Consider the following 13235-nt stretch of genomic DNA (forward strand, 5'->3'; position numbering starts at 1 on the left):
CTTTTTCCTTGTGGGGAAAAGGTGTTTGGGGTCTTTTCCATAAAAGTAAAACATTTCCATGCACTTGACTCCTGAGCTCTGTTCAGTTCTTGCTGCAAAATGTGGAGGGTGCCAAGAAAGGCTCCTGCATGGACAAAAATGTGCCTTGTCTTTCCACCAGCTGCTTCTGGCACTGGGATCAGTCCAAGCCATCCAGACCTCCATCCATCCATCCTGTTTCTGTGAACATACTACATTCCCTTGTGCCTGGTTTCAGTTAAAACCAGAATTCCCTCTGGTTCATTTCTGGGTCAGTCTCTTCTAAGTGACTGTGCTTGCTGAAGCTAAGCACATGTTTTTGTTCACAGTGCCTGATTCCACAGGAAAAGGCTCAATGCTTAGTGCTAGGAGCAAGGAGTGGCATGCAGCCCGAGGTCTAGAGCAGGAGAGATGTTTGTGCCTTGGAAGCACAGCACTACTCAGGCTGCAAATGGCCTCCTCTGGTCCACCTCATCCGTCCTCCCTCCGCTCACAGCAGGGTCGGCCACAGCAAGTCACACAGAGCCATGCCCAAGCTCAGCATCTCCCAAGCATGCAGACTCCATAACCTCTCAGTGGCACAGACAGCCACCAGCAGGTTGAGCTGGAGGGCCTCCAGCTCCACCCCAGATTCTGAGGGGCTCCAGCCCATGGGATCAGAAGGTCGACTGAGGCACAGACCTTGGGCACCTGCCTGAGCTCTCATGGTGTGGCTGTCTCCAGCTCTGTCTCACCTGTGCTGCTGCACCTTGCTCCTCCAGAGCCTAATGGCCTGCACCCTGCTTGTTCTTCACCTCGTGGAAACTCAGCTGGGATTCATCTTTGTCCCTGTGTACACTGTCAGCTCTGCAGAAGCTCTCTCCAGAAGTGCCTCCAACCTGCAAAGCAACAGTTGGTCTCCCTCACATACTCCTGTAAGCAGCACATCTGGAACGTGCTGGAAGGGCCAGAAGTTACTGAGAACATCCAGCACTCCCTCCAGCACCACACATCACTTGGAGGGCCTAAAGAAAAGACTTCCTTCCCTCCTGGGAGAGCTGCAGGCAGCCTGCACTTGCAAGGCCTTTTGCAGCTGTTGAACACCAGGGGCTGATGGGCAGAAGCCCCTTGCAAGGTCGAATGCAAGGCTTGGCTGTGCCCTCCCAACCCTGTCATCACAGCTGGTAGCACAGTGAACCCAGGGTCACATAACCCCCCCCCCCCATGAAGTTTCAGTTCCCTGCTCTGGTTGGCTACAAAACAGGCTTGGGCCCCTGCCAACAGAGAGGCCTTCTCCATACCAGAGCTTTCCACCTCTCTAGTTCCTCCCGCAGGGCCTGGATCTCCTCCTGCTGCTGCTTGTTGCGCATCTTCTGGACTTTCCATGAAGATTCTGCTATCTGCCTCATTCGGAGAGCGTGGTCAAGCTCCCCCTGCTGCTGGAAGAGCCTTTGCTAAAGAAATGGAGTTCCATGAGCATGGAGAAATCAGTAAGAAGCTGACAAGAGGAAAAAGGCTTTTACTCAAGGGAGTATATCATTGAATGGGTCTTCAAAGTGGCCAGCTGATCAAGGGAGGTGGACTCTCCCCTTCTACTCAACTCTACTGGGGCTCCACCTCATGTACTGCATCCAGCTCTGAGGTCCCCAGCACAAGGAAGGCATGAACTAGTAAGAGTGGGTCCAGGGGAGGGCCACAAAAATAGTCAGACAGCCAGAGCAACTCTCCCACAAAGAGTTGGAGCTATCCAAGCTCAGGTAAAGCAGGCTCTTGGGAGATGCCATCACAGCCATTCCACAGAGAAAGAGGGAGAGAGGGACATTACTGAGGGCACAAGTGACAGGACGGGGCAAAGCTTTTAAAATCAAGAGGGTAAATTTGACAAAAGGAGGAAATACATTGAAATGGGGATGGTGTGACACTGGAGCAGGTTGCCTACAGAAGTTGAGAGAGGCACCATACCTAGAAGTTTCCAAAGTCAGGCAAAACTAAACACAGTCCAGCTCTTTCCACTCAGCAGCACGAAAAACTCTGCCTTCAGTTTTGGGCTTCTATTTACAATACAGACATTGAGTTACTGGAGTGTGTCCAGAGAAGGGCAAGGAAGCTGACAGGGGGTCTAGAGAGCAAGGCCTGTGAAAAGTGCCTGCGGGAGCTGGGCTTATTTAGTCAGGAGAAAACGGGGCTGAAGGGAGACCTCATTGCTGTCTAGATGGTATTTCAGCCCTGGGGCTACAGAAGCCCTGACTTCTGCATTACTTTTGCATGTAGAGGTACAGGTTTCTGAGTGGAATCCTTATCTTTCTCATGCTGGCTCTCAAAACAACTTCATCTTTTGTCCTGGCCCCTCTCTTACATCTACACTGATTTCCTGTAGTGCTTCCACAACCCTACCCCCCTACCAAAAGTGTTTAAAAAAAAAAGGGGGTCAAACCACAACACAAGCACACCACACAAGGGGGGGAAAAAAAAAAATTTGGAAAAAAGGAAAAAAAAAAAAAAAGGAAAAAATTTGGGGGGGGTAAAAAAAAAATTTATTTTTGTAATTATTTTTTATTTTTTTGTTTTTTTTTGTTTTTTTTTATTTTTTTTTTTAGTTTGTGTTTGTTTTTTAATAGGTTAATTTATTTAAAAAGAAGTTGGTAAAATAGAATGATGTTTTTGTTTTGTATTAATAAATATAGAATGAATGGGGTAGAATGATATATAAATAGGGATTTATTTTATATTATATGGGGTTTATGGAATGTTTAGGGTTTATAGTGGTTTTTATTAATTAAGAAGGAAATAGTTAATTTATAGATAGAGTTAAATTTATTATGCAATAATATAGTATACAAAATATAAATAAATGAAATAAGATAAGGTAAAAATATAGAATCACTAAGGCCGTGCTAGCACAGCCCTCTACTCTTACTTCCACAAATGATGCAAACATGCAGGCAGCAAAGGCAGCTGTGCCCTCCCAGCCCTGTCATCACAGCTGGCAGCACAGTGAACCCAGGGTCACATAAACTCCCCTCCATGAAGTTTCAGTTTTCTCCTCTGGCTGGCTACAAAACCGGCCTGGGTCCCTGCCAACAGATAGGCTTTCTCCATACCTGAGCTTTCCACCTCTCCAGTTCCTCCCGCAGGGCCTGGATCTCCTCCTCCAAGGCCATCTGCTGCTTCATCCACGCTCGTTTCTGCCTCTGCAGGGGCAGATCTGGACTTGAAGCGAGGATTCGGCCAGCTGTCTCATGCAGAGAGCCTGGACAAGCTGCCTCCGCAGTTGGCTGACACTTGGCTAAAGAAATGCAGTTCCATGACATGGAAAAATCAGTAACAAGCTGACAGGATGAAAGAGGCTTTTACTCGAGGAATATATCATTAGATGGGTCTTCAAAGTGGCCAGCTGATCACCGGAGGTTACACTCACCTTCGATGCCACTCTCTGTTGTGGGAGGACAAGGGGCAACAGTTTTAATCTGTTTTAAAACTCTATTTATGGCTTTCTGCTTCAGTCTCTGCAACAGAACTCTCTGTCTGCCCCTTTAAAAACTGGCCCCATTCTAAAAGAGTTCAAAGTCAGGCAGGAAGTGACTGTGAGCCACCTTTTAAGGGAGCCCATTGGTATCACGACAGGAATGAAAAGAGGTGTGAAACACAGTCCAGGTCCTGAGAGAACAGAGAGAGACAGACAGTGTCTGTCAGTGGGGAAAGGGATCCTCAGCACCACTACCCTGCATTTCAGCCCTGCTGCTCCAGAAGTGTCATTTCTGCGTTACCTTGGTAAAGATCACTACATCATCCCGACAGGAGGAGCTCTCCTTGTTCTCTCTTTCAGCAGCTCCCTCCAGGCTATATACAGAAAGGAAGGAAACACATTGGGTAAAAATACTCACACACTTTCACACACTCTCTACTGGAAGAGCAAGAGCTGTTCACAGGCCATTCGACCTGTATTCATAGCCAGTGGGTAAAGGGGAACCTTTACATTTATTCAGACCTGGGCCTCTGTGGTGGTTTTAAGCCTGACCCTGAAGGACTTCAGAAATTTCCATTGTTAACCTGACCACCTGAGAGTTTAGTGCTCTTCTAAGTGGCTATCAAGTGTCTGACAAAGCTTGTGGTTGCACACCCAAAGCCTGGCACCAGCGAAGAAAATTCCTCAACACGTCCATTGAGCCAAAAGGCATTTCCTCAGCTGTGCCCATGTTAGGGCTCCTCCAGCCAGGGAGAGTGGAGGATTTGGCAAGGGCACTGCCCACCCCTGACGACTGCTGCACATCCAGCCCATGGACATGGAGTCTCTTCCACTCACCTCTGCTGCTGGGCCAGCTCGCCCCGGACCTCCTCCTCCTCCTCCTGGGTGCTCAGCACGGCGCAGGGTGTGGAAGGGCTGGTGTTGCGCTGCCGCTTCCACACCCTGCCGAGGGGGGCCTTGAGGCTGCTTTTGCCTCTTGGAAGTCCTCCTACAAATGAGGCAAGGAAAGCAACCCTGCTGTGAGTGCTTATTTTGCTCTGCTTTTCCTTATCTGCTTCCTCTAAAGGAGCTTTCAAAGGTAACCATTCAGCGTGTCAGGAATTACCTTTGCCACGCTGCTCCGTCCTCGGCTGCTGGCCTGCTCCCCCTGGACGCTGCACTGTGGCAGTGACACAGTCTCCCTTTCCTGAATCCTCCTGCATGATTTAATGGCACATGTGAGAACTGGCACAGACTCCTTCTCGAGCCATTTCCACACACAAAGCCTTTCAATATGGAAAGATGGAGAGAGACTTTTTACTGAGGCCTGTAGCGTGAGGACAAAGCGGAATGGCTTTAAACTAAAAGGGGAGAGAATGGACACTAGGAAGAAGCTTTTTGCACTGAGGATGGTTCAACATTGGACCTGGTTGCCCAGAGAAGTGCTGAGAGCACCCCCAGTGTAAAATAGTTCAAAGTCAGGGTGGATGTGACTGTGAGCCACCTCTTAAGGGAGCCCATTGGCATCACCACAGGAATGAAAAGAGGTGTGAAACACAGTCCAGGTCCTGGTTCAGTCACATCCACTCAGCAGCACTTCAAGCTGTGCTCAGGAAGAGAGCAACTATGTGCACAGCAAGAGGCTTAATTATGGCTCCCTGTCTGTATCAGGTTCTCTAACAGAATCACCTGTCTGCCTCTGTGACAACTGGCTTCAGCTGAAGCACATTTGTTCATTTGAAGTTCCTCTTTCTCCAGGGCAGAAAGCAAAGCAAGTGAGAACAGGGAGGGACAGACAGTGTCTCTCAGTGGGGAAAGGGATCCTCAGCACCACTGCATCCCCACCCTGCATTTCAGCCCTGCTGCTCCAGAAGTGTGACTTCTGCATTACCTCAGTAAATGGAAACACAGGATCCTCCCAGGAGGAGCTCTCATCTTCTATTTTTTGTTTCAGCTGCAGCTTTTCCTCCAGGCTATATACAGAGAGGAAGGAAATACATTTGGTAAAATTACTCACACACTTACACACACTCTTCTGGAAGAACAGCAGCTGTTCATGTGCCATTGTACCTGTATCCATAGCTGGTAAAGGGGAACACAGCCAACCCACACTCTCAGCCACCCCTTACTGCTCTACTAGAGTATCTGAGACTGAAATACTGGTGGCATGTTCATGCTACAGGTGCCTATTCTTGTCTATGGAGTAACTTATCCCTGCTGGCTACACTCTCATCTGATAAACTCCCTTTTCCTTTCAGTGGACAGCAAGACACAAAAGGCTTCTGGCAGACTATGGAGGCTGAGGGTTTTGCTGAAGGCTCTGTTTTCTCCTGATCAGTCCTGCATGAGAGGAGTCTCAGACATGGAAGGGATGGGTTTTTTAGCAACTATGGGAAGGCTGTGCCATGTCTTTCTGCTAATCTGTGCCCCGCTCAAGCGTGGCAAGACAAAAGGAGCCATTTCTGCTTGGACAAAGGGCTGCTGAGCTCCAGAGAAGCCTCACTACAGGAACCAGGCTGGCAGGGTGCAGCAGCAGAGAGCATCATCTGCCTCCTGTTTCAGCTTGAGCAGGCCCTCGTAGGGCTGGTGTTGTGCAAGTGGCCCTGCTCCTGGGGTGTTTGTGCCATGCTAGGCTCTGCCAGGTCTTCCAGCTAGGGCGGGTGGAGGCTTTTCTACGGGCACTGCCTGCCCTTATTACTTCTTCACGTCCAGCCCATTGATGTGCAGTCTCTTCCACTCACCTCTGCAGCTGGGCCAGCTCGCCCCGGGCCTCCTCCTCCTCCTCTTCCTCCTCCTCCTCCTTCCTCAGTGCGGCACAGGGTGTGGAAGAGCTGGTGTTGCGCAGCCGCTTCCACACCCTGCCGAGGAGGCCCATGGCTGGCTGCAGCGTGCGGCGGGGAAGAAGTTTCTGATACTCCGGGGTTAGCAGCCGCAAGACTAACCCCGGAGGGGAAAGGGAAGGGGAAGGGAAAAAAAGAATTTTATCTGGGAAAAGAATCCGCCTCCACCTCCCTGAGTCTCTCACCACCCTCTCCTAGCAACGCAGCCTGACGCTTACATTGCCCTGGACGTCACAGGAGAGCATGACGGAGTGGGACGGAGCCCGTCGGGGGGACGGAGCCCGTCGGGGGGGCGTGGTGGGGCGTGCCCCTCACGCCCCCAGCCAGCCAGGCGCTGCCGGTCTCGCCACGGCGCTGACTTGCAGCGAGCCCCAGCGCTTCAAGCGGGCGGCATAAAGCACGACAGCGGCGGCAGCAAAGCTTCGCCCTTCCTCAGCTCCGCACTGGTGCTGTGTGGCCGGCGGGAGCTGTACAGGCACGGCAGGCCCCAGCGCGCTGATGCCGGCCAGGCGAGCGCTGGGCTTCCCGAGGCCGGCGCTGCTGCACGGGCAGTGGCTGCAGGTGTCCGGCGCCGGCTCCTTCCGGCCTGGATGGGGGAGGCCGGGGAGCAGCGGGCGACGGCGACGCCCCGCAAGGCCGGGCAGTGGCGGCAGCAGAAGGCAGCAGGGCCCAGGTAGTGTCGGTGGGGTGGGGGCAGTGGCGATGGTGGCGAGCGGGCGAGGCTGGACACTGCCCGCGCTGAGGGTCCATCCTTGCGGTGCGCAGGGCGGCGACGGCGGTTGTCTACTGCATGAACGAGGCGGAGCTGGTGGGCGTAGCCTTGTCTGTCCTGGCCGAGGTGAGCTGGGGACTCCCGGGGTCGGGGACCCAGCCCTGGCCGTACCTGAGCGTGGCCGGTCGGGCAGGAGGTCTCCGGGGCGCGGGCAGAGCGCTGCCGCCCCAGCTCCGTGGCAGCCTCTCTCCCGAGGCGCTGCTGAGCGCCTCCCGGGTTTTCCGGTCCCGTCCTCTGCTTCCCGGCGGCTGCCGGGGCCCGCGCCCCTGCCTTTCTCTTCCGGTCGCCCTGCTGGGCGCTACGGGACAAAATCGGCCTCCAGCGTGCACCTGGTCAGGGACGAGGAGGGTCCCACGGGGATGGTGGGCTGTCCCCCCGCTTCAAAGCTCGAGGTGCTCCCGGAGTGAAGTCGCACACAGACAAATCTGGTTGTTTTCTCACCGGTCAGAATCTACAGCGCGAGGAAGGTGATGAGAAGGGCCCGTCCGGGAGTGAAGAGGAGCAGGAGTGCCAGCCAACGCCAAGCGAGGCTCCTGGGAGCACTGGGGAAGGCAGCAACCGCAGTCCAGTTGCCCTGTGCCCTCCTGCCGCTGGTGCTGACACAGAGAGGACAGTGGAGGACGCTGAAGGTGATGTTCTGAAATACGTCAGGGAGATCTTCTTCAGTTAACACAACCTTCTGTGCAGCTACCCAGGAGCAAACCGGGAAAAGTAGGGAGGGTGTCCCCTCCCACGGCACGGGGCGTGGTGGGGGGCCTGGAATGGGCTCTGTATCTGCCGTGTCAGTGGCCCGAGGAGCTGATAGGAGGCCCACGAAGGCCATAGGGGAAAAGGAAGGGGTACTCTCTTCAGAGGGTGTGCTGTGTTCAGTGGGATTAGGCTCCAGATTAGGTTATGTTCACTTCTGTTTGGCATCTGAGAGCATGAAGAGATTAAAAAGAACATCTGACTTTCTATGAGTGTCCCTGTGGTGGGTCAGTGTTGGCACTGGAGGGGAGCAGGGAGTTGCTGGCCCTGGAAGGCCTTTGCTGGCTCTGCAGTGTCAAATAGTCATGGTCCAGCCTTAGGACTCCCTTGTCCTTGCAGTCCTCTGTGACAGCTGCAGCAGGGCCTGGCAGGCTGTCCCCACTGGGACTGATGCTGAATTTTCCTCCAGGCTTGGCCAGGTGTCCCATAGCTGAGGAAGACAGGTGGGGGCAGACTGGAAGGGGCAGGGACCATTCTGAGGTGATTGACCCCATGACTGTGGTGTGGAGGTCCAGGAAAGGAAGAGAATGGTCTGAAGCAGGGGGGAAGAACAATCCACATGAGGCTGGGCAGGTTCCAGAGCCTTTATTGAAGTGAAGAATCAGTGAAACAAGCTTCACCACCCACATCCCTACAAGCACCACAGCAGGTGAGAAAACAAACCCGTGTGTCCCTGAAGGGCATGGGGGAAAAGTAGGTGCTTCTGTGCAAGGTTACGGACATGGCATGGAGTGGTCCTATGCACTGCTATGGCAGAGAGACCCCTTCCATTGCTCTGGCTGTGACAGCCCAGGCAGGGCACTGCTGTCTGGCCTTTGGCAACCCCTGCCCTGCTCCCTAAGCACACCCTTGTCTGTTGGTCTGAACTGCAAGCAAACTGCTGTTTTACAGCCTGCCTGAGCGCCAGGCTCAGCTCTGTAATACCTGTTGCTCTGGGCCCAAATCCTTTGCTTTCTTGTGGAGACACTCCTTAAGGCTGCTTGGTGTTCAGCAAGTGTTAGGCTGATTCTCCAGGTGCTCTGCTGCTGCTGGCATTGGATGTGAGCCACTTCATCCTAATGAACTGGAGATATTCCAGCAGGTGAAGTGCAGATGCTGCTGCTGAAGGGTACTTCCACCAGTGCAGGTCTGGGGCTGCCACTGTTGTGCTGGAGTGCAAAGCCACAGCTCCTCAAGTCACAATCGCCTCAAAAGCATCCCTCATTAGTCCAGGAGGCAGAGGAGCGGCCGAGTTTCCTTGGGCAGCTCTAAGGAAGGAAGCCTGTTTGCTTCTCTACCTGCCTATACTTAAGCTGGATATGTCCAGAGGGCTGTGTCTATTGTGCTGGTTCTGATCTGTCCCTTTCACTGCTCTTGGGGTGAGGGCCAGAAACACTGCTAGTGTGATGCTGTGCCCCAGGCCGAGGGGTGTGCTACACACCGCTGTTCCCAGGAGCCTTATGAGCTGTGCTGTGGGTGGTGGCATCTGCTGCCTGTTTGCTGCAGGAGTGCTGCACGCAGCCACGTGCCACAGCGTGGCTGGATGTGGGCCTTTGGACCAAAGATGACATTCCTGCCAATGACTAAAGCTGTAGTGGGGTTGCTGTTTTAAATAAGGTTATCCCTAGCTTTTGCATCTTCTTCCCTGTTAAATATCAATGAGCAGAGCCTCCTCAGTATAAGGGCTTTGACATGGGTGTGTGTGCTTGGCCCAGCCAAGGTAGACAGTGACCGTGAGAATCTGGAGCAGTAGCAGCGCCTGAGTCCCAAGCAGTGCCAGGAAGCCCCCAGTTAAATCACAGAGGTGAATCCACCATGAAGTTTGTAAAAAAAAAAAAAAAAAAAAAAAAAACCAAAAACACCAAAAACCACCCCCAGGCCTCTGGACAGAATTACCATCTTGATGATGAGTAGGAGGTGGATCATCTTCCAGCCCTCTCTCTCAGTGCACTTCATGTATGCAACAAAAACGAAGTAGAAGATGCTGAAGACCAGGCAGGCATACACACAAATCCTGGCCAGCATCATTCCTCAAAGGCTGATGCCCACCATCTGCAGATGTTTGTACTTCAAGCACTGCAGCTCCCTGACTGTCTCGTTCCACAGGCAGAAGTTGTATAAGCCAATGCGTTTCTCGGGGAGGTTGATCAGGTTTCCAGCTTCCCACAACAGGGCATAGAGCATCAGGGCCAAGGTGCCAACAGCCTTGAGGAGGATCAGCACAGACAGCAGGTGCCCAGCGCACCTGCGGTGCAGCAGACCCATTCTGGTGCCTAGGTGCTCTTGATACCATTGTAAAGCCTGGCGTGGGGATGCCTGCTGCAAAACACAAGGACACAGGCAGCACTGGGCTGTTGCATGCTCTGGCAACCTTTCCAAGGTTCAGCACGTGTGCCACTGAGGTCTTGGGACCTCTCTTGCAAGGAGAGCAGGAGTGTCTCCATTTTGCCTCTGACTGTGTTGTGTGTTTCTGGGTCAAGGGGAGCGTGTTTCTGGCCAGAGTAAAGGTGGCTTAATGATGTCCTGTGTGTGAAGCAGCACTGGGAGGACAGTATGGCTCCCTCAGCCCCACACATGCCCTTTGCATCGTGATCTCATGCTGGACAAGAGAGGCATTTGTCTGCAGACTGCAGTGATGGGTGGGGAGCAAAACTGCTGTCTGGTAAGGAGGGGGTTAAGAGCTATTCTGGCAAAATGCTTTCAGTCCTGGTCAGACAAGGTCATCTTTGGACTACTGGGTAAAATGTGAGCATGACAGGGTTTGAAAAGCAGGGTCCCCCTGCTCCTCAGCCCCCTCCCACCTCTCTCACCTCCTCCCCTCCCATAATTTTGGGACACCTGCTGCCACTCATTTCCAGCACCCGTATGCCCCTGAGGTCCTTGCATGGCTGTACATTTCTGGGCATAGCAGGGCTATACCTGCAGCCCTGCTCCCCACTGAGTCCCAGTTGCCTGAGAACCAGTGCCCCATATGGACAGGCAGTTGCTCAGCAAGCAGAGGCACCCCAGGCCCACCTGCAGCCACTTGTTCTCTTCTGAGGCCTGGGGTTGTTAGGGAGACAGACCTGTGACTGCCATCCTCCTTGCTCCTCTCTTAAGACTGCCTGGCAAACCCAGGATGTAGACTGTTCTCAGTGCCCTCTTGCAGGCTTCTGCTCCACGTTGAAAACTAGGAAAGTAGCATCAGGAAAGGCTATCACTGGCTGCAGAGTTATGTGGCACCACAGCACAGGCCACCTGGGTCTGAAGAGAGGCATGAACACATGGCAAGGAGCTCAGAGACCCTAGCTTCAAGCTCAGCCTCTGCAGATAACCCCTTTCCTGCCTTTGCCAAGCATTATCTCCAGTCAATCATTTACCACCCTCAGGAAGTTCACAATGTCAGTCTTGCTGTCTTCTCTCCACTGCTCATTGCCCAGTAGGCTAATGTCCTGATGTCCTGGATGTCACAGGCCATCGCCCCACAGGCACTTGTGGCTTTGGTACAGCCCCTCAGCCTTCAGAATGGCACAAGAAACCCCCCTCAATCTGTACCCAGTGCCTGTCTGCAGTGCTGGTGACTAGAGACACTTCCCTGTCCCTGGATACTTGGGAGTGGGGCACCTATGTTTAATATGCCTAGGGATAAAGCTTCTCTGTCCCAAAGGTCTCCTCCAAGAGGAGGAAAAGGGGCTAGGAGGAAAAGGGGCTAGGAGGAACACACACAGAGCATTGAAAGAGGTCACAGCATCCAGACACTGAGACACTGACCTGCCCCCTTCACCTGGTCAATACTTCACTTCTTGTAGCTTCCCTTGGAGGTCTTCTTCACAACAGGCTTCTGGAGAGACTGGAACTTCACGTGGAAGATGCCCATTGTTCTGCATCTACAATGAAGACACAAAGGCCCAGGACAATATCTGTGTTCAGGCCCAGAGCGTGCTGCAGAACGAGACCTTGCACTCGTGCAGTTTTAGTTTGTCTTGTCCTTGGTACTGCCTCTTGGTTTGGTTGTCTCTACATGTTCTCTTTCTCACCAGGCCTTGTGCTCTTCCTTTCCTTGTCCTGGAAGGGCTTATGCCTGCCCATTGTTTTCCCTGCCACCCTGCCCCACAGCCTTCAGAGGAAGAACAAGCAGTGCTTGGATGGGGTTCTTGGTAAGCTGACTATCTCTGCAGGGATTTACATCAGAACTGAGAGTTGGGATGAGCACAGGCCAGCCAGCTCCTGGCCCTGTCCACCCACCAACCCTTGCCTGTTTCTTTAGACTGTTTTCCTGTGGAAGGAAGGCTTGTAGAAACATGTGCTTTAGGTTCAGTAACCTCACCTCCACGAGGTACAGAAGTAATAAAAAATTGTCCTAGCTGCACAGGGCTTATAGAGAGGGGGCAGAGAACAAATTTCCTAGCAAGCTCATGGAAATAGATGGCAAGGGTGGAGGAGAGCCAGCTCAGAGAGCCTATTCTGCTGTGTGATCTCTACATGTATGAGGGCCTAGGGAAATCCCATGGTACTCTGCCCTCTCCTCTGCTTTGAGGCTCAGGTCTAGCAGGACCTATCTTCTTTCCTCAGTGATGCCCCTCTGCATCTGCCATACTGCAGGCAGATTTGCCTCAGCCTCCTGTCACCTTCCCAGCCTAGCTCAGTGAGTAAATCCCTGTTCTCGAGTGTCACAGGGGCAGAAACATGCCTGTTGCCTGTGCCCTGTGTGAGGCAGAGAGCACAGGTGGCCCTGGAGGCAACTTAGGGTTTGGCAATGAAAGCTGCAGCCTGGCTCCCTGCCGCCAGCAGAGCCGCAGACATGGCATCCAAGAGCTCTGCAGCAGCCCTAAGGCCAGACTGGAGAAGCAGAGGATAAACAGGAAAGAGCTATCACCCAGTGTCCAGCTCTGACTTCTCCCAGACATCTGCAAGCCCTCTGCCTCTCTGGAGGTGACTGTGCCTTTGGATGGCAGAGGCTGTGCCTTTGCCTCCTAGGTGCTAGAAGCCAAGCACAGCACAGCGAGCCCCAGCCTCGCTTCACTCCCCTTGTGTCTGGGAAGCCTGGCTAGAAGCACTGGGCTTCACCATGACAGAGCTGTGTGTCCTGGTCTCTCGAGCAGAGAGCCTCCATGTGCATGGCTTAGGAGCCCTGAGTGCGAGATGGGGCTTTTAGGGACCCTCTGTGCTGCTGGGACTGCATGGCACTTCCTTCTGCTGGCTTGTAGGCAGGTGAGCACCTTCCCGGCCTGGAACCGTGCCTCCCCCGCAGCGACCAGCTGCTGCCTGAGTGCCTGGGTAAAGGCAGAGGGACTGGGAGGCCACGGCATGCCCGTCCGGCACAGGATCTGGCTTCCGTGCGGGGACGGACATCCGCGGAACTCCCGGACCTCACTGCAGTGAGCAGGTTGAATGCAAAGCGGTGACAGAATGGACGTTTCCTCTTGCCCTGAAGAGCCCTCCAGAAGGCTTGGCTCTACTGCATCCCCCTTCCCTG

At 53.4% G+C, this 13235-nt stretch overlaps 2 protein-coding genes across 2 annotated transcripts; one reads left to right on the top strand and one right to left on the bottom strand.

Annotated features, from left to right (window-relative positions):
* The first annotated feature begins 6780 nt into the window (after positions 1–6780).
* CYREN (cell cycle regulator of NHEJ) lies at positions 6781–7981 on the top strand. The gene is made up of 3 exons (XM_054386778.1): positions 6781–6955; positions 7026–7120; positions 7503–7981. The coding sequence occupies exons 1-3, from the start codon at positions 6781–6783 to the stop codon at positions 7722–7724; spliced, it is 492 nt and encodes a 163-aa protein (XP_054242753.1). The 3' UTR covers positions 7725–7981.
* Positions 7982–9423: 1442 nt separating this feature from the next.
* On the bottom strand, positions 9424–13111 carry TMEM140 (transmembrane protein 140). Its single transcript, XM_054386781.1, is given in 4 exon segments — positions 9424–9616; positions 9652–10061; positions 10063–10099; positions 12979–13111. Coding segments are annotated over 4 exon segments (768 nt in total). The 3' UTR covers positions 9424–9428.
* Between the last annotated feature and the right edge of the window lie 124 nt (positions 13112–13235).

Source organism: Indicator indicator, chromosome 14 (assembly GCF_027791375.1).
Source record: "Indicator indicator isolate 239-I01 chromosome 14, UM_Iind_1.1, whole genome shotgun sequence".
Classification (NCBI taxonomy): Eukaryota; Metazoa; Chordata; class Aves; order Piciformes; family Indicatoridae; genus Indicator; species Indicator indicator.

Bases quoted from the DNA above. Each gene is read 5' to 3' on its own strand.
- CYREN (XM_054386778.1), top strand. From the start codon at position 6,781: ATGCCGGCCAGGCGAGCGCTGGGCTTCCCGAGGCCGGCGCTGCTGCAC. The intron at 6,956-7,025 runs GTAGTGTCGGTG...GCCCGCGCTGAG, and splicing joins CAGAAGGCAGCAGGGCCCAG to GGTCCATCCTTGCGGTGCGC. The intron at 7,121-7,502 runs GTGAGCTGGGGA...CTCACCGGTCAG, and splicing joins CCTTGTCTGTCCTGGCCGAG to AATCTACAGCGCGAGGAAGG.